This window comes from Oncorhynchus gorbuscha, linkage group LG05 (assembly GCF_021184085.1).
Source record: "Oncorhynchus gorbuscha isolate QuinsamMale2020 ecotype Even-year linkage group LG05, OgorEven_v1.0, whole genome shotgun sequence".
Taxonomy (NCBI): Eukaryota; Metazoa; Chordata; class Actinopteri; order Salmoniformes; family Salmonidae; genus Oncorhynchus; species Oncorhynchus gorbuscha.
In genome coordinates, this window is record NC_060177.1 from 78,787,497 (window position 1) to 78,813,594 (window position 26,098).

Genomic DNA, 26,098 nt, shown 5'->3' on the forward strand with positions numbered 1-26,098 from the left:
AGTGACTGTACGTACATACCTCAACCAGAAGCCATGGATTACAGGGTAGAGGGTAGAGGGTATAGCTGCCACTTTCAATGTGCGTCACTCTAACCTGGAAGCTTATAAGAAATCCTGCTATACCCTCCAATGATCCATCAAACAGGCAAAGCTCCAATACTGGACTAAGATTGAATGGTACTACACCGGCTCCGACGCTCGTTGGACGTGGTAGGGCCTGCAAACTATTTCAGACTACAAAGGGAAGCCCAGCCGTGAGCTGCCCAGTGACACAAGCCTAACAGATGAGCTAAATCACTTCTATGCTCGCTTCGAGGCAAACAACACTGAGGCATGCATGAGAGCATCAGCTGTTCTGGACGACTGTGTGATCACGCTATCTGACGTGAGTAAGACCTTTAAACAAGTCAACATTCACAAGGCCGTTGGGCCAGACGTATAACCAGGACATGTGCTGACCAACTGGCAAGTGTCTTCACTGACATTTTCAACATGTCCCTGATTGAATCTGTAATACCAACATGCTTCAGGTAGACCACCATAGTCCCTGTGCCCAAGAGCACTAAGGTAACCTGCATGAATTACTACAGACCTGTAGCACTCACGTCCATAGCCATGAAGTGCTTTGAAAGGCAGGTAATTGCCCACATTAACACCATTATCCCAGAAACCCTAGACCCACTCCAGTTTGCATACCGCTCAAACAGATCCACACATGATGCCTGTTGCCTGTATCCGCCACGGAGCCGCAGTCAAACGACCACCCCTCATCACTGTCAAACGCTCCCTAAAACACTTCTGTGAGCAGGCCTTTCTAATCGACCTGGCCCGGGTATCCTGGAAGGACATTGACCTCATCCCGTCAGTTGAGGATGCCTGGTCATTCTTTAAAAGTAACTTCCTCACCATTTTAGATAAGCATGCTCCGTTCAAAAAATGCAGAACCAAGAACAGATACAGCCCTTGGTTCACTCCAGACCTGACTGCCCTCGACCAGCACAAAAACATCCTGTGGCGGACTGCAATAGCATCGAATAGCCCCCGTGATATGCAACTGTTCAGGGAAGTCAGTCAGGAAAGGCAGTCAGTCAGGAAAGCTAAGGCCAGCTTCTTCAGGCAGAAGTTTGCATCCTGTAGCTCCAACTCCAAAAAGTTCTGAGACACTGTGAAGTCCATGGAGAACAAGAGCACCTCCTCCCAGCTGCCCACTGCACTGAGGCTAGGTAACACTGTCTCCACCGATAAATCCATGATTATCGAAAACTTCAATAAGCACTTCTCAACGGCTGGCCATGCCTTCCGCCTGGCTACTCCAACCTCGGCCAACAGCTCTGCCCCCCCCCGCAGCTCCTCGCCCAAGCCTCTCCAGGTTCTCCTTTACCCAAATCTAGATAGCAGATGTTCTGAAAGAGCTGCAAAACCTGGACCCGTACAAATCAGCTGGGCTTGACAATCTGGACCCTCTATTTCTGAAACTATCTGCCGCCATTGTCGCAACCCCTATTACCAGCCTGTTCAACCTCTCTTTCATATCGTCTGAGATCCCCAAGGATTGGAAAGCTGACGCAGTCATCCCCCTCTTCAAAGGGGGAGACACCCTGGACCCAAACTGTTATAGACCTATATCCATCCTGCCCTGTCTATCTAAGGTCTTCGAAAGCCAAGTCAACAAACAGGTCACTGACCATCTCGAATCCCACCGTACCTTCTCCGCTGTGCAATCTGGTTTCCGAGCCGGTCACGGGTGCACCTCAGCTACACTCAAGGTACTAAACGATATCATAACCGCCATCGATAAAAGACAGTACTGTGTAGCCGTCTTCATCGACCTCGCCAAGGCTTTCGACTCTGTCAATCACCATATTCTTATCGGCAGACTCAATAGCCTCGGTTTTTCGGATGACTGCCTTGCCTGGTTCACCAATTACTTTGCAGACAGAGTTCAGTGTGTCAAATCGGAGGGCATGCTGTCCAGTCCTCTGGCAGTCTCTGTGGGGGTGCCACAGGGTTCAATTCTCGGGCCGACTCTTTTCTCTGTATATATCAATGATGTTGCTCTTGCTGCGGGCGATTCCCTGATCCACCTCTACGCAGACGACACCATTCTATATACTTTTGGCCCGTCATTGGACACTGTGCTATCTAACCTCCAAACGAGCTTCAATGCCATACAGCACTCCTTCCGTGGCCTCCAACTGCTCTTAAACGCGAGTAAAACCAAATGCATGCTTTTCAACCGATCACTGCCTGCACCCGCATGCCCGACTAGCATCACCACCCTGGATGGTTCCGACCTTGAATATGTGGACACCTATAAGTACCTAGGTGTCTGGCTAGACTGCAAACTCTCCTTCCAGACTCACATCAAACATCTCCAATCGAAAATCAAATCAAGAGTCGGCTTTCTATTCCGCAACAAAGCCTCCTTCACTCATGCCGCCAAGCTTACCCTAGTAAAACTGACTATCCTACCGATCCTCGACTTCGGCGATGTCATCTACAAAATGGCTTCCAACACTCTACTCAGCAAACTGGATGCAGTCTATCACAGTGCCATCCGTTTTGTCACTAAAGCACCTTATACCACCCACAACTGCGACTTGTATGCTCTAGTCGGCTGGCCCTCACTACATATTCGTCGCCAGACCCACTGGCTCCAGGTCATCTACAATTCCATGCCAGGTAAAGCTCCGCCTTATCTCAGTTCACTGGTCACGATGGCAACACCCATCCGCAGCACGCGCTCCAGCAGGTGTATCTCACTGATCATCCCTAAAGCCAACACCTCATTTGGCCACGTTTCGTTCCAGTACTCTGTTGCCTGTGACTGGAACGAACTGCAAAAATCGCTGAAGTTGGAGACTTTTATCTCCCTCACCAACTTCAAACATCAGCTATCCGAGCAGCTAACCGATCGCTGCAGCTGTACATAGTCTATTGGTAAATAGCCCATCCATTTTCACCTACCTCATCCCCATACTGTTTTTATACTGTTTTTTATTTATTTACTTTTCTGCTCTTTTGCACACCAATATCTCTACCTGTACATGACCATCTGATCATTTATCACTCCAGTGTTAATCTGCAAAATTGTATTATTCGCCTACCTCCTCATGCCTTTTGCACACATTGTATATAGACTGCCCATTTTTTTCCTTCTGTGTTATTGACTTGTTAATTGTTTACTCCATGTGTAACGCTGTGTTGTCTGTTCACACTGCTATGCTTTATTTTGTCCAGGTCGCAGTTGCAAATGAGAACTTGTTCTCAACTAGCCTACCTGGTTAAATAAAGGTGAATTAAAAAAATACAAAATAAATGCAATCTCTATTGCACTCCACACGGCCCTTTCCCACCTTGATAAAAAGAACACCTATGTGAGAATGCTATTCATTGACTACAGCTCAGTGTTCAACACTATAGTGCCCTCAAAGCTCAGCTCTAAACTAAGGATCCTGGGATTAAACACCTCCCTCTGCAACTGGATCCTGGACTTCCTGACGAGCCGCCCTCAGGTGGTGAGGGTAGGTAGCAACACATCTGCCACGCTGATCCTCAACACTGGAGCCCCTCAGGGTGCATGCTCAGTCCCCTCCTGTACTCCCTGTTCAACAACGAGTGCATGGCCAGGCACGACTCCAACACCATCAGCACGTTTGCGGACGACACAACAGTGGTAGGCCTGATCACCGACAACGACGAGACAGCCAATAGCGAGGAGGTCAGAGACCTGGCCGGGTGGTGCCAGAATAGCAACCTTTCCCTCAAAGTAATCAAGACAAAGGATATGATTGTGGACTACAGGACAAGGAGGACCGAGCACGCCCCCATTCTTATCGACGGGACTGTAGTGGAGCAGGGTGAGAGATTAATGTTCCTTGGTGTCCACATTACCAACCAACTAGAATGGTCCAAACACACCAAGACAGTCGTGAAGAGGGCACGACAAAATAAATTCCCCCTCAGGAGACTGAAAAGATTTGGCATGGGTGCCCCTGCACATTGACTCTGTACCGGTACCACCTGTAAATAGCCTCGCTATTGTTATTTTCACTGTCAATTAAACATTTGTTGTTGTTGTTTTCTTTACTTATCTATTGCTTACGTAATACCTATTTTTTGCTTAAAAATTGCACTGTTGGTTAGGGCTTGTAAGTAAGCATTTCACTGTAAGGTCTACACCTGTTGTATTCTGCGCACGTGACAAATAAACTTTGATTTGATTTTATTGAATCTGGGTTAGTTTGGCAGCTGGGGTGAAAAAGGTGCGATTACGATAGAGGAAACCAAGTCTAGATATAACTTTAGCCTGCATATTTGATATGTGCTGAGAGAAGGACACTGTACCATCTAACCATACTCCCAAGTACTTTTATGAGGTGACGACCTCAAGCTCTAAACCCTCAGAGGTAGTAATCACACCTGTGGGGAGAGGGGCATTCTTATTACCAAACCATAGGACCTTTATTTTGGAGGTGTTCAGGACAAGGTTACGAGTAGAGAAAGCTAGTTGGACTCTAAGAAAGCTTTGTTGTAGTGCATTTAACACAATATCCGGAGAGGGGCCAGCTGAGTATAAGACTGTATCATCTGCATATAAATGGATGAAAGAGCTTCTTACTGCCTGAGCTATGTTGTTGATGTAAACTGAGAAGAGCGTGGGGCCTAGGATTGAGCCTTAGGTTACTCCCTTGGTGACAGAGAGCAGCTGAGACAGCAGATTTTCTGACTTTATACACGGCACTATTTGAGAGACGTAGTTAGCAAACCAGGTGCTAACACCAATACTCCTTAGCCAGCCCACAAGAATAGAATGGTCTACCATATCAAAAGCTTTGGCCAAGTCAATAAAATAGCAGCACAACATTGTTTAGAATCAAGGGCAATGGTGACATCATTGAGGACCCTTAAGGTTTCCATAACCTGAACGGAAACCAGATTGCACACCAGAGAGAATACTATAGACATCAAGAAAGCCAGTCAGTTGATTATTGACAAGTTTTTCCAACTCTTGATAAACAGGGCAAAAGCTGATTCTATACCATTTTACAGAAGCCAGTTCATGAAATGAAGGCTTTCTCATTCAAGTTTTTTAGCAAGCGTCTATAACAAATCAGGACAGGTCGTTTCACTGAGCAGCCATTACGAACACAGGCTAAAACAGTGAGCACTATGATCATTACAGAAAACACCAGACTGATATATATCAGGATTATTTGTGAGGATAACATCACAGGCTCCCGAGTGGTGCAGTGGTCAGAGGAACTGCATCTCAGTACATAGAGGTAGGTGTCACTACAGTACCTGGTTTGAATCCAGACTGTATCACATCGGGCTGTGATTGGGAGTCCCATAGGGCAGCGCACACTTGGCATGGGTTTGGCTGGGGTAGGCTGTCATTGTAAATAAGAATTCGTTCTTAACTGGCTTGCCTGGTTAAATCAAAAAAGGAGATTATAATCTTTGGAGTTATATTTTGTGGGATTGGTAATAATCTGAGAAAGATTTTAGGGAGTCCCATTGCTCTAGGACTTGGTCAGGTGGTTTAAGCATGTCCCAGTTTAGGTTACCTAGCAGGACAAATTCAGACTTAGTGTAAGGGGCCAGGAGAGAGCTTAAGGCAGGTAGGGTACAGACCAGAGTTGATGGAGGACGATGGCACCCAGCAACATTCAACAAAGAGCTATTTGAAAGTTTAATGCTTAAAAAGAGCAAATCAAATTGTTTGAGGACAGACTTTGTGGAGATAACCAAGCACCGAAGCTGATCCTTGATAAAGATTGCCACCTTTGGAAGATCTGTCTTGCCGAAAAAGTTTATAATCAGAAAGGTTCAAATCAGTATTCAAAACATTCTACCACGTCTCAGTAATGACCAACACATCTGAATTGTAGCTGTGAACACACACTTTCAATTGATGCATTTTTAGGTGATAAACTTCTAGTGTTATAACATGGAGAAAACCCAGGTTTTTACGAGAGCAAAAATCAGTGAAGCAGATATGATAACAAGTCAGAATTGGGGCTAGCAACAGTAGATGTGTTTATTTATGTTTGGCTTGAAATGTTATAGAATGGACATGTTTTATCAGCCACATAGCTTGCTAATGCATAGAGATATATAAATATGAAGTGTGTGTTGACATCCACAAAATATTGCACCGTTTTATCTATAGGAAATAAAACGCCATGAGCTAAAACAGGAATATCTCTTTATTTTTGCCCAACTCTTCTCTCAATGCCTGCCTTTTATTTCTACATTCTATGTTGACCTCAGGTATATAACAAAGGCTTAACGCTGACCCCAGGGAGAGTAGCTGCTGCATCAGGAACAGCTAACGGGAATCCTAATAAATAAATAAACATTTCCCTTTGTCCTCCCTCAGACAAGGTGGCCATTAAAATCCTGGATAAGACCAAGCTGGACCAAAAGACCCAGAGGTTACTATCCAGAGAGATATCCAGCATGGAGAGACTGCAACACCCCAACATCATACGCCTTTACGAGGTGGGTCACACTCACTCACTCACGCACGCACGCACGCACGCACGCACGCACGCACGCACGCACGCACGCACGCACGCACGCACGCACGCACGCACGCACACACACACACACACACACACACACACACACACACACACACACACACACACACACACACACACACACACACACACACACACACACACAGCCTCCCAGGCCTTGTTAAACATCTATTACTGATAAGTAATGAGTTACACAAAGCATGGTCAGAAACTAATGTCATCAGTGCAGTGCACTTTTAAACAGAGTAGTGTCATTAAACAGAGTAGTGTAATTATCAGTAGATGCCTTGACCATCCTCTCTGTTTCTTCCTGGTGGGTGGCAGGTGGTGGAGACATTGTCACGGTTACATCTGGTGATGGAGTATGCAGGCGGAGGCGAGCTCTACACCAAGATCAGCTCAGAGGGGAAACTGTCCGACATAGACAGCAAGATCGTCTTCTCTCAGATCCTCTCAGCTGTCAAACACATGGTATTTTCCTGGCCCAGGGCTACAGTCCTGCTCACATACACTTTAATATAGCTTATTATGTGTCCATACTGTATGTGTTTGAGTCAGTAATATCACAAGGCTTCCTGACCTTATTTGCTTGTGTCATCGTTTCCCAAATAAATATTATGCTGGGGTCATAAGAACAATTCAGACTCTGCAACCGTAGATGAAAAGTGCTTAAAAACATTGTCTATTTTCTGTGGTGCAACATTGAATGCAGTGCAGGCTGCTGAGGGGAGATCGGCTCATGATAATGGCTGGAACGGCGCAAATGGTAAAGCATCAAACACCTGGAAACCACGTGTTTGATACCATTCCACTGATTACGCTCCAGTTATTACCACAAACCTGTTGTCACGACTTCCACCGAAGTCGGTTCCTCTCCTTGTTCGTGCAGTGTTTGGCGGTCGGTGTCACCGGTCTTCTAGCCATCATCAATCCACTTTTAATTTTCCATTTGTTTTGTCTTGTTTTTCTACATACCTGGTTTTCATTTCCCTCATTAATTGTTGTGTATTTGACCCTCTGTTTACCCCCCATTTCTTTGTGTGGAATTGTTTGTTGTAAGTGCTTATGCACATGTTTACTGGTGGACGTCGAGTTTTGTACCCATGTTATCTATTTCTTCATGCCGTTTGTTTTTGCGATTAAACTGCTCCGGCTATTACCTAGTTCTGCTCTCCTGCGTCTGACTTCCCTGCCACCGGTTCCCCACCCCTTACACCTGTTCTCCCAAATGAAGGTGCCACCAACCTCCTGTGATTGAATGTAATTTAAAGAGTCTGAGATGTATTTACAGTATATACCGGTGTATTAACCAGATACATCTTTGACCTGCCCCACAGCATGACAACAGCATCATCCACCGTGACTTGAAAGCAGAGAACGTCTTCTACACCTGCAGCACCTGTGTCAAGGTGGGAGACTTTGGATTCAGCACGCTAAGCCGCCGCGACGAGACTCTCAACACCTTCTGCGGCTCCCCGCCCTACGCCGCGCCAGAGCTCTTCCGGGACGAACACTATCTGGGCATCTTCGTAGACATCTGGGCCCTGGGCGTCATGCTGTTCTTCATGGTGACAGGAAGCATGCCCTTCAGGGCGGACACGGTTGCCAAGTTGAAGCGCTGTATCCTGGAGGGGGCATATGTGCTGCCCTCCTGGATACTGGAGCCCTGCCAGAGGCTGATCAGAGGCATCCTCCAGCCTCAGCCCTCAGATCGCTGCAGTGTAGAGCAGATAATGGGCTGTGAGTGGCTGCTGAGTGTAGACTTCCCTCGGGCCATGGAGCCCTTTAAACTGGACCCGTCCTATCTGGCCGAGAGCACACCTTCGGAGTTGGAGGAGGATGAGGCTGAGGTGAGGGGGGCACTGGAGACACTAGGGATCACCACGGAGCATATCTTGAATAATCAGGGGAAGGACTGTAGGAGTTCTATAACAGGTGTTTATAGGATTCTGTTGCACCGTGCGCACAAGAGGCGGGCAGTGGAGAGCATGCCTGCGGTTACGCATGTTGTCGGGGCCAAAGTGAGTAAAAAGGACCGGCTAAAGGCGTACCGCAGCTTACGGCACACCTCCAAGCTCTGTGTGATACTGTGATGAAAAGCCTTTACTCCTATAGTTGAACTTTATTGTATTTTTTGTCAAACGATTACAATGTATGTTACTGTGAATGAGGAATGAGATGGTGAATTTTAAATCAGTTTGATTTCTGCCTTGAATGTTGATCGGCAAAACATTAATCGCAGATACGCTAAGGAAAAAAAAGAAAAAAAGAAAGAAAAAGTTTTAAAGTTGAGATTCAAGTGAGTATTTGTCTTTGTGAGAATATACTTTAGCCTGGGTGCCAGCCTTTCCCTAATTTATCTCACCAGAAAAGGCAGACATGTAACATATGGTTATCCAGCAGACATTTTTCTCCAAAGGAACCTGGGCGATTCCAGCATTATGTTCATAATACTTGCTCACAAAATCACAACTTAAATGTCTCACAGAATGGACAAACTAAATATAAATACGATTTTGATGTGTGTGTCTATAGTACCCACCAGGGGGAATGTAATCCCCCAAAAATGGACTTCTAAATATTAGCATGTTGGAGAAATAAAGCAAATAAGAAGTGTTGTGGATGTTACATGAAATGCACAACCCACTGGGTACAGACATCAATTCAACATTTATTCCATGTTGGTTCAAAACCATTTCTTTGAAATGATGTGGAAACAACATTGATTCAACCAGTGTGTGCCCAGTGGTAAGTTTCTTGGAAAGATTAAACACATTAGCAAATTCTGTGAGTTTGTAAGTCTTAGGTCAAAACATGGATGGCCATTTTGAAGGAAAGGTTTGGCTGAACATAAAAACAATAATTTATAAAAGATTGCAATTTTCATGATTACCTTAGGGTGGAAAACTTATCATTATGGATGTTACAGATTCTGAAGTAGACATTCAAATCTTAAAGATTTCTTGATCAAAATCTATCCCAACACATTTGATGTCATTTGGAATGCTTTTAAAATGTCAGCAGAAGGCATAGTACATTGCGTAATTACAGGTAGCTTGAATAGTATAGGCAGCACCACACCCTAAAGGTAGTTTAAAATAATTACCTTTCTGGTAATTGGTACTGTATGGTACTGTATGTATATAATATATATATACATACAGTACCAACCAAAAGTTTGGACACACCTACTCATTCCATTAGAGTTACTAGCCTCAGAAAATGCAGCCCAACTAATTGCTCCACGGAGTTCAAGTAACAGACACATCTCAACATCAACTGTTCAGAGGATACTGCATGAATCAGGCCTTCATGCTTGAATTGATGCAAAGAAACCACTACTAAAGGACACCAATAATAAGAAGAGACTTGCTTAGGCCAAGAAACACGAGCAATGGACATTAGACCGGTGGAAATATGTCCTTTCATCTGATGAGTCAAAATTTGAGAGTTTTGGTTCTAACCGCCGTGTTTTTCTGAGTAGGTGAACGGATGATCTCTGTGTGTGTGGTTCCCACCGTGAAGCATGGAGGAGGAGGTGTTATGATGTGGGGGTGCTTTGCTGGTGACACTGTCATGATTTATTTAGAATTTAAGGCACACTTAACCAGCATGGCTACCACAGCATTCTGTAGCGATACACCATCCTATCTGGTTTGCGCTAGTGGGATTATCATTTGTTTTTCTACAGGACAATGACCCAACACACCTCCAGGCTGAGTAAGGGTTATTTGACCAAGAAGGAGCGTGATGGAGTGCTGCATCAGATGACCTGGCCTCCACAATCACCAGACCTCAACCCAATTGAGATGGTTTAGGATGAGTTGGACCACAGAGTTAATGAAAAACAGCCAACAAGTGCTCAGCATATGTGGGAACTCCTTCAAGACTTTTAGAAAAGCATTCCAGGTGAAGCTGGTTGAGAGAATGCCAAGAGTGTGCAAAGCTGTCAACAAGGCTACATTGAAGAATTTCAAATATAAAATATATTTTGATTTGTTTAACACTTTTTTGGTTACTACGTGATTCCATATGTGTCCAAACTTTTGACTGGTACTATATATATATATATATATACACACACTACTGGTCAAAAGTTTTAGAACACCTACAATAGGTTATTACCTAATTCCATATGTGTTATTTCATAGTTTTGATTTCTTCACTATTATTCAACAATGTAGAAAATAGTAAAAATAAAGAAAATCCCTAGAATGAGTTGGTGTTTTTGACCGGTAGTGCATATCAAAAGTAACCTTTACCAGAGTTGAAAGTATTTACAATGACAGCCTACCCCAGCCAAACCCAGACTCCCAATCACAGACAGATGTCATACAGCCTGGATTTGAATCAGGGACGGTAGTTACACCTCTTACACTGAGATACAGTGAGATACAGTGAGAGATACTAAGACCACTGCGCCAATCGGTTAACTACATGAAGTGACTGAGCCTTGGTAACCCAGATGTAGCATTGTTGAATGCAGAGAGTCCAAGCTAATGAGAATGAAGAATGTGATGATTTCTGTCTTGAATGTTCTATTGCACTTTTCCATGTCTTTGTTTTTCTATCCAGTTACATTAAGCCAGCACCATGACTCAATATAAAGTGTGATCTTCTATTTCATAAATGCATGTCAATATAATGCTTTGCACTCATTTTCCAGGAATCATGATATAGCCTGAGTGCCGGTCTGTTTGCGCTAAAATGCTTTGGCTTGACGATGAATAATGTAGTTGCCAAGAGCACAAACAGATCTGGGACCAGGCTAGAGAACTCCAGGTCAATGGTTGAAATTAACACATTGGCCTATTGGCCTGGTTGGGGGTTGAAAGTTACTTCATACACCATACCTGTCAACTCCAAGGATTAGATTTTTTGATTGTCATTATGCCATATTGTTGCCCTATGTCTTGTTAAAATATTAAATACGATTATGAAATGCTACATTTGTTCTCTTGTAATGTTTTGATAAACTTTACTTGTGTTTTTTACTAAACTTTTTGTAAAGTTCCTCTGGGGTTAATGGGTTTATATTATGGAAAATAAAGATGCTGAACGTACCGAGATAAGAAACGACCCTTGTCTTATTTTCACTTTAATAACCACAACAGGCCTTAGTCGAATTATGTCGGCTGTAACCTGTGAATTAAATTGAGGAGGACATGAAGCGTAAGCCTAATTTGTATGCCCTCTTCACACATTTCAATATTTTCTGAAGAAACTAAATTGTCGAACATGAGAAATGGCATTGTGTCATATCAACATCAAATTCATGAGCAGCACACTTTCGTCCCAGCAGCACACACCATACTACATTTCCCATAAGGACAAGGGCGACATTTTACACACGCTAATTTGTCTTTACTGATGACGCAATATCTGTCTTGTTGGAAGGTGATTTCATCTGGAAGAGTGTACGAGACAGACATTTCGAAGAGACAACAAGAAAAATAATTGCACTGACTCACACGAATGCTATCCTACCTTATCAGGCTGTATCTTGAGAAAGGTAAGACCTTTTGAGTCATGAGAAATTAATGCTTTTTATTTGATTCGTAAACGAAAACATACAACGACCACGCCCTCTCAGCAACATTTGTTCATAGGAATCTATCGTGTTTGCTATCTAGCTAAATTAACACGTTAGCTGCTGTCTGATTTTTTTTTTCAAACAAACCATCTCATTGTTATATCTGTGGCGGAGGTGTGCAGTTAATTATGACCATCGATTCTTCATATATAATGGAGATGTAATTTATCAAATTGGTTGGTCATGGAGCATGTATTGCATTGGCTGGTCAGCTATGCAGAAAATCATATATTTTTAATTCAAACTATTGATTAGCTACATTAGCTATCTTGCTAGCTAATCTGATTGCCCAGTGCCTACCTACTAGCTAACTACTCATCCTTGTGTCTGTCAGTGCATCGTGTCTATGCAAACAATGCTCTTGTAGCTAGATGCTCTTGTAGCTAGCTAGGTAACGTTAGCAAGATAAACTACCAGGACAATGACAATGTAACGTAAATTGGATACCCAGTTAGCTAACTTGCTAACCTCCAGCCTACTGAGCACAGAAACTGGTGTTACAATAGTTTACTAGCTCGATTGACTGCTTTATGGTATGTAGCTAATTAACTTGAAATGTAACTACTTCATCTATATTTGAAGTGCAATGTTTGTCTTTTATACTAAATCGCTCTGGATAAGAGCGTCTGCTAAATGACTTAAATGTAAATGTAAATGTAAATTTGTGAGCTCACTCGGGCTTGTTTTGTTGATTCTCGTGTGACAAAAGTGGAAAGTGGGCGGGGCGAATTATAGGAATGAGCTCGTTCATGGCGTGATGTCTAGAAGGGAAACAGCTTTTGTCAAAATGTACTTTTCGTAGCAGGTTTAGGATAATTTGCGCAACAGGTTAGGAAAAGGGTAAAGAGTTAGCTAAAATGTATAAAAACAACGTTTGACGTAAAATTTGACAAAAGCTGTATCTCATCTAGACATGACCCATTCATTCATCTGCTGTATACTGTGTGGTAACTGCCAAACGCTAGGACGTGGCAACTCTCAATGCAATCTCTCTTAAGAATACCCCCTGACCAGAAATTACATGTAACGATAGTTGTAATTCATTTATATTGTTTAGGGTATACCTATTACTTTAACAAATACATTAGTTCTGTCTCACATTGTTTTTCCAGAATGTATTTATTTATTGCTGGTTGTGTTTGGCAGATGTCAGTCACTGAGGATGTTCCTGATATGGATGGGGCGGATCTACTGGGGATCCTGTTCCAGGAAGGAGAGACGGAAGCTAATGACCCCTTCTTCCCATATGGAAGTGGGCTAGAAAACTGGCTCTCTGAGCAAGATGTATGTCTCCCACTCAGGAATAACACTGTTTTATGTTTACTAACCGGTAATAGTTTGATGATTGGCAGGAAACAAACCTTTAATTGAATTGCATGTCGTACTAGTAAAGCAGAAGTAGTTTATTATCGAATGACATCAAAATGTGACATACTTCCTTATTTTATAGCAGGTAAACTCTATTTCACAATTGTTCTTTGTGGGATAAACAAGTAATCTTGAATAGAATGGACACTAACTTCCTGCTGTATTGTAGATGCTGACAGGCATGGACACTGAGGACTTCCTGTCCAGCTTGCTTGAGGGAGAAAACAACATTGCCACCTCCTGTCCCTCCCAATCTCCACTGGGCAGCGATAGCGGCATCTCTGACGACAGCAGCACTGGCGGCATAGTCGGACAGAATTTCCTGGCCTTCACCAGCTCCCAGGGGAGTGACGGTGACCCTGCGCCCAGCCCAGGGTACTCCCTGTCCAGCCCAGACTTCTCCAACAATCCCCTGATGGCCCTAGAGCTCCAGGCTGAGTACCCTCAGGCGCTGACCGTGCAGACAGACCACAGCTACTATCTGCTCCAGGAAGAGGACGTGGATGCTCTACAGAGCGTGAGGGCAGAGAAGCTGGATATGGATGTCTTTATTGATCTGGGTAAGTGTTGATCTCGACCTTTACACTTGGCTAACAGGTTCATAACTTTGGGTGGGATGAAGGAGTAGTTGCATGACAATAAAATGTCTGTTGACAGTTCAATTAATTGAATAGTTTGTTGGTAGTTTGAGCGTCTGCAGACTAACTCTAGGGGGCTACACATGACATATGAAGGGGTTCCCAGGTGTCTAACCTTACACCGCCCCCAGCCCAGCTGGTTATGAATCCTGAAGAATGTAGCACGCCAGCCAATCAGCAATCAGATGTTCAGTTAGGTGGAATTAGGTGGTGCCGGTTGTTATTTTCCCCATGCTTTTGAGATTAAGTTCAGACGATTTGAGTTCAGTTACTTGGCTCATCCTTGGATTAGAACATTTCACAGAAATATCCTTGTAAGTTTCCATAACTTTACTGTTCATGTGAGACCATAAAGATCTGGTGTTGTTCTCTTGTGTTAATCAGATGACCTGGACAGTGAGGGGATGGAAATGGAACAGGATTATTCCAGTGAAGAACTACCCTGCGCTTTTTCCATAGAGGACTCTACACAGGACAACCAAGCGGATCTGGTGAGTTTCACTTCGTTTCACATCATCAAATGGGTATTATAGATGAGAAAAGCAGAAACACTATAGTCAAACCCAAAGATCAAACCAGTATTTAATAGGCTTGTCAAACTTATTGTCATTGTTTTAATAAGAATGGCATTAACTGTGCTTGAGTTCATGAACAATTTAAATTTCACAAGACATAATCTTAGTTTTGTCGGCACCCATTGGCAAAGTTATGTAACTGTGCTGAAGATCTGTTGAAGGCCTTGTCTCTTAAAAATGTCTGTTTTCTTCCCTTCAGTTCCAGTTCAAGAAGATTGTCCTGACTGATGAGGAAAAGAGACTTCTTGCTAAAGAAGGAGCAGCCATACCGTCTTGCATGCCTCTTACTAAGGTAATTTCCTCCAGTTATTACAAGTGGTTGTTGACACTGTGGAGACCACCGAAACCATTGAGAACTTTGGTCCAAATGCCATACACTCCTTAAAAATGACAAAGCCAAATTCTGGTGTTATCCAAGGACAGGGCAGACAATGACTAATGAGGTTCACAAGGGAGATGTGACACTAGCTACTTTGTAGCTACCTTAGTACTGAGGCTGCTAATATCAACGGATAGCCAATGACTAGTGAACAGAAGATGTCTTTTAAATTATTCAAATCACTCCTGTCTCCTGCAGAATCAATTCCAATCACACTAAATGAGAAACCTTCCCAGACAACTTGTTTGTCTCTAGCAGTGAGACCGCAGACTGCTCCTCAGCACTGTGTACATTATCATGTCAAGTGAGTAGTCTGTCTCTCGCTGTCTCAGACTGAGGAGAGGACACTGAAGAGGGTGAGGAGAAAGATCCGCAACAAGCAGTCGGCCCAGGAGAGTAGGAAGAAGAAGAAGGTGTATGTGGATGGCCTGGAGAACAGGTCAGAGAGAATGGATGGAGAGATCTCTGAAAATGAAATCAAAGGCACACACAGTGCATTAGTCATTATATGATTTAAACTATTTCACTTCAATGTTTAGCCTGCTGTGTCTTCATTGGGTCAAAGGGTGTTTGTTTTAAATAAAGTTTGGTTGGTTGACTGAGTGTATTGCTGATTGGTCCCTAGGGTTTCCATCTGCACTGCTCACAACCAGGATCTGCAGAAGAAGGTCCAGCTGCTGCAGAAGCAAAACATGTAAGACGCCACTACTGCCATTACCATGATTATGGAACCACTATTCCTTTGTATGATGCGCATCTGAGGATGAATGAATGACGTTTGTAGACGTTTCTGATGGTTATTATTCCCCCCCTGTCTAGGTCTCTAATAGAGCAGCTGATGAAGCTGCAGGGCATGATGAAGATGTCTACCATGAAGACAACCACCACCAGCACATGTGTCATGGTAAGAGGACTAACACACAGAGTAGAGCTTAACCCTCACACCACTTCATGGCCCCTGTTTTGCATTCTGGGAATTAGAGTTTGTAGTAATTTACTGGTACTGAAAGAATCTCACAAGTTTGTCTGCAGATGTATTTGGTTGTCAATCCTTTCCAAATTGAAGGTATACCTTGTTAACACGGTGTGTGCTGAGGCAGCTTGCTACATCCTGTTCTTTCAGGATGCCAGCCCAGCCTGTATGTTGACATTATTAGAACTGATTTGGACATTATAGTAATATCAACCCTGATTGAGGCTTGATTATGTTTTCATATGGTACTCCAGATGGTTGTAAGTGTCTCCCTCTTTAGGACCAGGAGTGCCTGTACTGTATTAGTGTACTATTGAGGCTAAAGCCATTATTGTCCCACTGCCAAATAATGGTATGTTGGAACAATAAATCAACATGTACTTATGCTTTAGTTAATAAAGACTGGAGCCCTGCTTGAGTCTGTAATGAGAAGAATGATATTCTTATACAAGGTAATGTTATTTTAGCATAAACTAATGGAAGATGTAAAAAAGTTACGCAAATACTTCTTGCATAATTCTTTGGAATTCTTTGGTCCTTCTGTAGCTCAGTTGGTAGAGCATGGCACTTGTAACGCCAGGGTAGTGGGTTCGATCCCCGGGACCACCCATACGTAAAATGTATGCACACATGACTGTAAGTCGCTTTGGATAAAAGCGTCTGCTAAATGGCATATATTATTATTATATTATATTAGATATACCTCATGTATTCGGTTTGTAAGCCTAGTTTGCACACACATTTGTCAGCTTTCTATAGTTTTCTCTTCTCTCTGCTCAGGTGTTCCTGCTGTCTTTCTGCCTCATCGTCTTCCCCTCTGTCAACCCGTTTGGCCGCAGCCCTGGACAGAAGGAGATATACACCCCCTCCTCCGGTAATTAAAAAAAAAAAGGATGGTCTGAAATTATAAAGCTATTTAAAAAAATAAATAAATAAATAAAATCAACAGTGTTATTCTGTTCAAAATAGCTATTTTCTTCTTTAAATTAATGTTATGTATACAACAATAAATAAAATCTAAAATTCTTCAAATATTCCCTGTCTCTTCCTGTTATTAAGACGAGTGCTGTTTTTAATATTTGAGCAGATGTTAAACCTTTCCCCTCTGTTGTAGTTGTCTCCAGGACCCTGCGTTCTGTTGCTGTTGATGACACCCCAGACCCTCTGCCCCTGGATTACTCTGAGCCTGGGGAGGAAGTAGATGACGCTGAGCCTCTCAGTCTCCTCCTAGTGGCCAAGGTGGAGAACACCAAGGCAATGTTCACTGGTGGGCAGAACCACACACCAGACTACCAGAAAGTGGAGCAGTCTGAGTCTGAGAGTGGGTTCAACAGCAACTCGTCTGCAGACTTCCCCATTCCTGGTCAGGCCGAGCTGAAGCCGGGGGCCGGACCCGGGGCTGGGGGCCTGCAGGAGGGATCCAGGGATCCAGTGGGAACGGCTGTGGCTTATGAGGTTCCAGGGACCAAGGAGAACTGGACTGACAGGAAGCCTACATCCATCATTATACAGCAACACCGCTCGGACGAGATGTAAACAGAAGAGCTGGTGGTGAATGAACTAAAAAAGGGAATGGTGGGAGAGGGTTATTTTAAAGGTTTCAGTTATTGATCATGTTAATTGAAAGTTGGTGGATGAAGAGAAAAGGGTATTGGGACGTTTTGTTATTATAGTATCTTCTGTCTACCTGATTGTCCTCCTTCTCCTTGTGATACTACTGTTCTTCTTGAAGCACTTTGTTCTAATGCCTTGTTCAAGTGCTAAAATGGACTACTGAGATTTCCATTGTTATGCATAATCATCCTCTCATCGAGGGGAGAAAGTGCACTATGAGAATGAGTAGTAATGTGTAGACATCCCATGATTGCTGAAGACTTTCTAAAAACCTGAATTCTGTATTGAAAAACAAAACAAACTGACAACAGTTAATTCTGTATGGTGCATCTCCAGTAGGTGTATGATATGTACCTTGCTAGCGATTTACCAGTTCCTTTCATAGTGGAGTTAAGTTCTCTGTTAGTTTGAACAGTCAGCATCCATAGTATAAATGCATTCTCATGATTCTAGATCAAAACTGTTGATCTGTATACACTGCTTTAGCCATTGCAGGACATTTGGCCATTTTAGATTTTGTGTTAAAAAATATATATGTATTTCCCTTGTAACAAGGGTATTTGTGCTTTCTTTGATTTGTTTTGCGTACAAATTTAAATATGACATAGTGCTCTGTAATTAATCCCCATTTTCAGGAGCCAGTTGCTGAACCATTTTTCACTAGTTTAGACCTTTTTAGTTACGAGCTGTTTCACTCCTTTATCCAGTGGTTCATAGTTTGGACCTGGATGTCTTTCACGTCTGTGTCATAGGGAGAGGTGAACATTTAACATGTTAATTCAGTGTTGCAGTTTAACTATACTCAAATGTAATGACCTGTCAGTCCATTCAGTGAGGCATTTATGTTAGTGTTAGGGTACATTGTGTATTTTCTGGGTTATCAGTCATTTATGAACTCTAAATGGTATTGGAACATTTGGTTATTTTTGTACCTATCAAAGAGATTTCATTTGGCTTAATCGGGTTAAAAGAAATCACTAATCCCGGTTTGAAATGTAAATCGGACGGAATGATTGTAATGTACGTTTTCAACTCTTATTGTTTGACACTGATCGTCATTAAAAGTCCCTTTTTTAATTCAAATGATCTCCAGTTTCATGCTGAGTTGGGTGCTGTTCGGAAGGGCGCTGTTCAGTGGCAGTGGTGCTGAAACTGCCGATCAGGTAGGCCTACTGTCCGTGGTGCTGAAATGTTGTTTAGCCTGTGTGCCGTTTTGTAGGGGAGAACTGGGTTACCACAGGTTAGAGATTTTGTCTTGATTAACTTGGGGCTTCCCCCAATGCCTAGTTGATTTTGTTGGATCTCTTCCTCAGGAGCTATGGTTTCTGCACAGGAGGACACGAACCGGAGTCCCCAGAGAGGAGTTTTGTTCAAATGTAGCTACAATAATTACGTTATGTACATGTTACGATGTCACACCCACCGAAAGCTTTAAAAGGTGAGCGCACCGCTCCATTTGGTGTAGTCTATGAAGATGCTTCTCAGCCTGTGCCGTCCACAGAATGCGCAGGTCTGCATGGCATGCACCAGGACCCAGTTTCTTGCCTTTTTTATGCAACCCACCCCACCTCAGTAAAAAATTTAAAAAATGTAGTGGCCCCCTTTAACGGTGGAGAGAAATTTACATTTTAAAGTTAATTTCCTGCAATTCTACTCATTTTGGCACTGGGTTTAGAGAAAGCTTTGCAGGTTTAAAGCCAGTTTCCTGCAATTCTACACATTTTGTAATGACTCATGCCAATTTGTGTGAGAATGTTTAACAAAATCAATGAGGGCCCTCTGGAAGTCAGGGCCCCTGGGCATGTGCCGTATTGTATTTGGCCATAATTACTACAAGTTTACATAGCTGGCTAAACTAACTACCAACCCCCCCCCAAAAAAATGTTAGCTGAAATGGCTAATTGACTATCAGTTACTGACATAAGATAACTGATGCAATACCACATTTTGAAATTGCACCTGGTGTATACTCTTCTTACTCTCAATAGTAAATTGAGATTAAGCCAATTGAACTCCATAAGTGACTGCTTATGCCTGGAACCAGGTGTGGAGGCAGGATGAGATGTTATGTTTAACCTTCAGGCTACCTATCACCACCTTGCTTCTATTTGTTTTTTGGGCTGTTAATCTCAAATATGAGGGCTTTGAATTGACATTGACAAATTGTTATTATTTGATGGTTCCATTTTTGTTTTAATTAATTGGGAAATAAGAGTTATTGGGCCAACTATGTTTTTAAGTTAGACATTCAATTCCATTTTTTAACCACAGTATACATGTAGAAATTCTTCGAACAAATAGACTGATATTGAGGCTATCATGTCAATGGCTGCCATTCATCATGCCAAACATTTTCAAGTTTGGTTTGACCATGTCAGCAAGGGATTGCAAGTGCACAAACAGATTTTGGACCGCTAAAGCTGGCCCAATTTTTGACATTTTTAGGCTACTTCACTTGAAAGGTGATGGAGTGATGAAAGGATCTATGATGGTGGATGGAGGGATGAAAGGATGTATGATGGTGGATGGAGGGATGAAAGGATGTATGATGGTGGATGGAGTGAATTAAGGATAGTGTGTGGTAGCATCATTGATTCAACACTCATAACAAAAGAGAATAACAGCACCTGAATATCCCTTTCTGTAAGGAATATTACTTACAATGGAGTGTCATCTTGACTGGTTTTATAGGGGAATGGTCATTCCCATGTACTACCACCAAGGGGCGACTTCTGCACAGTTTTAGCATTATGCATCCTTTGACTAATACCCAACACCGTGTAAAGGGTGGCCTGCCCATGTTAGCTTATATTGTATATCAGATCTGATAATAGTTACTGTGTTATAATAACACTTTATTATAATAACCATAAAATAATCCTATGTATTATCTAACTTTCTATTGGTGTGCGTTTGAATAACCTAATCAGACTACATGTGCGTAGGCCTGTAGCCTCTGGTAGACTAAGCGTTTGGAGGCAATCGCAGAGACAACTGACGATGCACTCTATGAATAGGTTAGGCTAAATTAATATTTATAAAGAAAATATAAAAATAGTCATAGTGGAGTCCCTATAGGATTAGCCCTAAATTGCATTCCAATTTCAGTGTGCGTAGGCCAGAGCTACTAGTTAAGGGTCGATTCAATCCATAATGCTGATTATCAGCTTTGTAGCGCGATTGACATTTACAGGAAATGTTCCCGCATTAGCGGAGACTGCATTCACGGTAAATGCTGCATATGTCGGAAATTACCTTTAAATTTCAAGCATTCTATTAATGCTGAAATTTGGCGAGCCAGTGAGATTGGCCTGTCAAGTCTTTATTCATGCTCTGACAGATTACTGAAAAGAGTGTGGATAGGTAAATCGTATCAATCAAACAATCAATCAGAATGATAGAAAGTGAAGGGCGGCCGCACCACTCTTTATAAGCGCATGCATCTGTCCGCATCGGTTTCAGTTGCCTCCACCACACACACAACACACACACCCTGCCTCCACCGAGCCCCCGTCCTCATCTTGAAAGAACAGGAGGCAGGTGGGGCACGCGCCTATTATTCTGTCAGAGCCGCCTTTGTTTTGGCGATAAATCGCCACGCGCCAAGAAGGGCAATTATATGCTTGCTCCCTCAGACGCGAAACAAAACACAGGCGTGTGCCGGGTGCAAGCTGTTGTCTTCGGCTTGTCATTGTCCAGTGAAAAAAACACGTTTATTTTTCAGTAAGCGCCACTGCTAAGATTTGTCTTGGAGCCAAGAACAACTTTGTGGAACTAGATATGGCATACATTTTATATTTGAAGTTGCTGTAAGTAGCCTATATCAACATCTTTACAACGTTTGGTTTTAGTGCAATCGTTAAAAAAAATCGTCCATGACCATTTGCATAAGTAAAATCATTGCACATATAAAACAAGGTGGAGGCTAAGAGGCACTAAAATGCACACATGTCCAAGGAGTGCATAACAATTATACAACTCAACAAAATATAACAGGTTAGAAGGTTGATTCAGTTACAGCTCATCAAGTCTAGTTGCTCTTTGCGGTGATATGTTTTCAAATCGACAGAAAGGGGGGACTTTTAGTTTTTCACAGTACTGATGTTGACATCAAGCCAAGAGTGAGGTGGGGGAGATTTCTTGTAATCCTACCCCCGCTTGGGGTCGTCAAGAAACGCGCTACTGTAACACGTTGGAGTCGTCACATACCCAAAGCACATCACTTCAGTCAGGAGGGGAAAACCACGCCTCTTGCAGGGAAATTCCGCTGACCTGATATATAAGCATTGAAGCACTGCCATACCTCAGAATAACGCGAGAACTACTGGTGAACAACGAATCTGTATATATCTGTGTATTCTTTAACAATCCCGATACACACTTGGATTACAATCATGACACTGGAACTAGAAGAGATCTTTGGACAGGAGAGCGCACTCGACGCCACAGATAGGTAAATACACATTTTAACATTCTTAATACGAATGCAAACCTAGGCTACTGTAGTCGGAAATGTTTGATAATGTGTTACTTACTATGTAATGACTTTATAATAATACCGGTGTCTTTTTTTCGTCTTCAGAGTGCAAAGTGCAGGCACAGCCCTGGAGGAGTTGTTGGTGTCTGCAAAGAAGCAGGACTACCTTACCGTTGGAGTCTATGAGTCTGCCAAAATTATGAATGTGTAAGTACACTCCTTTTGTTTTATGTCATGCAGAATAATTATTCATGCACAGATATGCTACATAGCCAAGTCTACAATTGCATAGGACCGGCTTCTAAACAGCTAATATTGTTTATGCCAACAGTGATCCAGACAATGTGGCATTCTGCGTTCTGGCGACAGACGAGGAGTACGAATGCGACATCGCTCTCCAGATCCACTTCACCCTCATCCAGGCTTTCTGCTTCGATAATGACATAAACGTGGTACGCGTTAACGATATCGAGCGCCTGGCTGAACTCGTGGGCACAGAAGAGGCCGGCGAACCTAAGGACGCACATTGCATTCTTGTCACGGTACGTCCTGATCTACTGGTTTGATCACGAGTCATCCAGTCAGTATATTTTCCCCATGCGCATAGTTATTGCGTGTAACAGTCGCCCTGTGCGCTGTCAACGCAATCTGTCAATGCAATCATAATGTCAATCATTCAATCTAATTCGATATTATATAGTTTAGCTGTCTATCTGATGTCATTGTCATGATTCTAATCATCTCTCTTTCTCACAGAGCCCTGGTGCTGAGTCTTGGAAAGACCCTGCTCTGGACGAACTGCATCTGTTTTGTGAGGAGAGACGCAGTGTGTATGACTGGGTTCCCACCATCACTCTCCCTGAACGCTGAACAACCAACCCTCTGCATGCTTCATTTGTTGATGATGAAGATGATGAAGAGAGCATACAATGACCGGAACCTCGGGGTTTGAAGTCTGCCTATTGGAATACACGGCTGTGGCTGTAACCCAGGACTCAATGTGCAGTCTGGGATGGCAGTGCAGTTTCTGGATTACCCCGTGGAGGGGTCAGGGCTCACATGTGGACTGGCTCAGGTATATGTGGACTGGGCCCATGTCATGTCATTAAAGCCTGGACCAGGGTGAGGAGTTGAACTGGACTGGACTCTGCAGTACATAGATCATGATCCTATAGCTGCTCTGACAAGGGCCAATGGTAAGGGGTGAACGGAGGAGATGGTCAGAGAAAGAAAGATAAGGGAGAAGAAACTGATGAGTGAAAATGTGTAACATGATTGGATGTAAGGTGGTGGCAGAAAGACACGTGAAAGAAGGTGAATAACACAAGAGAAAGGAAAATATTGGACTTTTCCAAAGCCAATGGGCAATGCTCGGATTGAAACTCAAACATTCATTTTCTTAACATTATTATTTTCTTTATTATTTTTTGCTGTCAAATGATGCAAAAACACATGCAACGTTGTTCTGTTTGTTATGAAACTGTAAAAGCATTTTACACAATTTCTTAATAAATGCTTTAAACTTTACTCAAGTTCTGTGCAAAAGTTATTGTCCTGTGCAGTCATCACCAGGGATGAGCAGTTTGCACTCATTGAACCCAGTCTCTGATAGAGTGGAATCTGATAGGATGAACCTGCTGCAGAGTGGCTTCTGATTGGACAGAGATAGCTGAGGCAGGAAGTGTGGCACAAAGAACCCCAGGCTGCAGCAAAGAAAGCAAGAGAGAGAGAGGGGAAGGGGGTGGGGTGACAGAGAGAGAGAGTAACAGAAGGAGAGGGTAAGAATGGTAGAGGGAGGGAGTAAGGGAGCATGGTTGCAACACAATAGCAGTTCAGATACGTGCTTTTTCAGACAGACTTTCAGACTTTCCCATTCCATATACCAGCTGCTTACTGCGACAGCTTGCACAACCGCCAGAGCCAGGAACCAGGGCTGGGGGCCAGCAGGCTGGGGGGCTAGAGGGCTGGGGGAAAGGGGCTTGGGCCCGGGCCTCTCTTTTGTCTCTAGAGCATGGCTTCTGCACTGTCAGCGAGGGGCTGGTGGTGCGTATGTGTGTGGCTGGGGAGTATTGTGTGTCCAGGAAAGTGTGCAAACTCGATTTTGTGAAGAAATCATGTAGTTAACTTGCAAACACTATCTATAACTGACAGGGATTGAATGCTTTTAGAAAATAGCAACGCATACTTGTACATCCTGAGAGACAGGTTTCACAGACGCTGTAGCTATTGCAAAAGAAAAATGAAATCAAGGAAAGATTCAAACTTTTTCAAGAGGGAAAGTGAGTGTAGCTCTGAGTAATCAGCACGTTGTTCCAGTAAAACACACACCTTGACATGACAGGAAATGGTATTTAGAGTCACAATTGGGGCTTGTTACTTGGAAAGCAGGCCAGGCGGTCACAGGAAAGGTAGTTGAGGTGTGGGCTTGAGCTGACGCTAAACAATGTTCCACATTAAAGAGTCTGGCTATTTCGCATTATATGCTAGGTAAACAGAATTGCCTTGGCTAGTAGCATTTCATTGATTACTGTAGGAAAGCTCCCTGACCCAGTTTAGATGGGGCCGTATACGATTGCCTTTAATGAAATGTTAGATCCAAGGAGAATAAGCTACCTTTCTTGGAAATTAGACAGTATCTTAACAAGACCTATCAAGTTGAAATGAAAACAAATGATCACTGCTACTGTTGTTGGCTGAGTGGAGAAACGGCTCCTTTGTGCCAAGAAGAAAAATGTGTCTGTTTACCTCCTCTTTTTACAGGTGCATCATGTGGCCAGTGTGGGGAAGAAGTGTCTGTTGGCTGGAATATAGAGCTCCAGCTGGAGAACAGACAGACAGGCTGTTTTTGTGGTTTACTAAAAGGTTCCCTCCTCGTGCTGCTTTCCGTTTTGTTCCACTAAACCCCCTGCAGCAACAGGCACCCGTTAAGATAGACACATACTGACTGTCTATGCTGAAATCTGTGCTAGATGGAGAGGGAAAATGAAGAGAAAGTAAAACAGAGATGGAGAGTTATCAGCCAATTGGTTAGTCCAGACACTGTTCTCCCTCCCTGTGTGAAAGCTTAAAGGTCTCTAAACAATAACTATCTAAGGATGTAGTATCATCTATCTATCTATCTATCTATCTATCTATCTATCTATCTATCTATCTATCTATCTATCTATCTATCTATCTATCTATCTATCTATCTATCTATCTATCTATCTATCTATCTATCTATCTATCTATCTATCTATCTATCTATCTATCTATCTATCTATCTATCTATCTATCTATCTATCTATCTATCTATCTATCTATCTATCTATCTATCTATCTATCTGCGTGCTCTGGATATACAACATGCACCAGTTTAGAATTCAGAAAACCCCCAAACCATTGTACATATCAGGGGTCAACTGTTATACTGGTATCTACAGTATTCTTGGCTAGGTAGAGCACCCTGGTTCTTCTCATATGTGCTTTAGCCAACTTTACTGACTATTGTTGTCATGCCATTCTTGTGAGATCGGTTAGGCTAAAGTACATAGACATCTGGGAGCAGGTAGGCAGACAGGTTAGAGGAAAGAGTGGCTTCCCACTCCCTGCTCCTCCTTCCCGACATTAAACACCAAGCCAGTGGCATTCCAACTGTCCCCTGGTTTAATGCCATGAGGCTGAGCTCATGCTGGCTGGTTATGTGCTGCTAATCTACGCAGGTGTCACATACTGTAGAGAAGGGGCTGTACTCTGCTTACTGACATACAGGCCCTGGTTCACTCCCCTGATCCTTGTTTTGGATAGGGAATAAGGATTTCACTGTTAACATGGTGGGGACTGGGGAGTCTACTTACTTTTCACTGTCTGGTTCTAAGTTGATATTTTCTTATTGAATACTTCTTTTACCGGGTAAGTTTACAGAGAACACATTCTCATTTACAGCAACAACCA

The 26,098-nt window shown here is 43.0% G+C and overlaps 3 protein-coding genes across 3 annotated transcripts; all 3 read left to right on the forward strand.

Moving 5' to 3' along the window:
- The first annotated feature begins 6,263 nt into the window (after positions 1 to 6,263).
- Positions 6,264 to 10,108, forward strand: LOC124034940 (serine/threonine-protein kinase NIM1-like). Its single transcript, XM_046348333.1, has 4 exons — positions 6,264 to 6,276; positions 6,386 to 6,507; positions 6,873 to 7,019; positions 7,886 to 10,108. Exons 1-4 carry the CDS (start codon positions 6,264 to 6,266, stop codon positions 8,639 to 8,641), a joined length of 1,038 nt encoding a protein of 345 aa, XP_046204289.1. The 3' UTR covers positions 8,642 to 10,108.
- A 1,795-nt stretch (positions 10,109 to 11,903) lies between these two features.
- LOC124036553 (cyclic AMP-responsive element-binding protein 3-like protein 3) lies at positions 11,904 to 18,771 on the forward strand. Its single transcript, XM_046351264.1, has 10 exons — positions 11,904 to 12,060; positions 13,288 to 13,425; positions 13,679 to 14,069; positions 14,532 to 14,638; positions 14,922 to 15,014; positions 15,434 to 15,540; positions 15,727 to 15,795; positions 15,921 to 16,005; positions 16,855 to 16,948; positions 17,189 to 18,771. The coding sequence occupies exons 2-10, from the start codon at positions 13,288 to 13,290 to the stop codon at positions 17,608 to 17,610; spliced, it is 1,506 nt and encodes a 501-aa protein (XP_046207220.1). The 5' UTR covers positions 11,904 to 12,060; the 3' UTR covers positions 17,611 to 18,771.
- Positions 18,772 to 21,721: 2,950 nt separating this feature from the next.
- Positions 21,722 to 23,692, forward strand: LOC124036554 (growth arrest and DNA damage-inducible protein GADD45 gamma-like). Its single transcript, XM_046351266.1, has 4 exons — positions 21,722 to 22,141; positions 22,271 to 22,372; positions 22,497 to 22,707; positions 22,922 to 23,692. The coding sequence occupies exons 1-4, from the start codon at positions 22,083 to 22,085 to the stop codon at positions 23,033 to 23,035; spliced, it is 486 nt and encodes a 161-aa protein (XP_046207222.1). The 5' UTR covers positions 21,722 to 22,082; the 3' UTR covers positions 23,036 to 23,692.
- Positions 23,693 to 26,098: the final 2,406 nt, after the last annotated feature.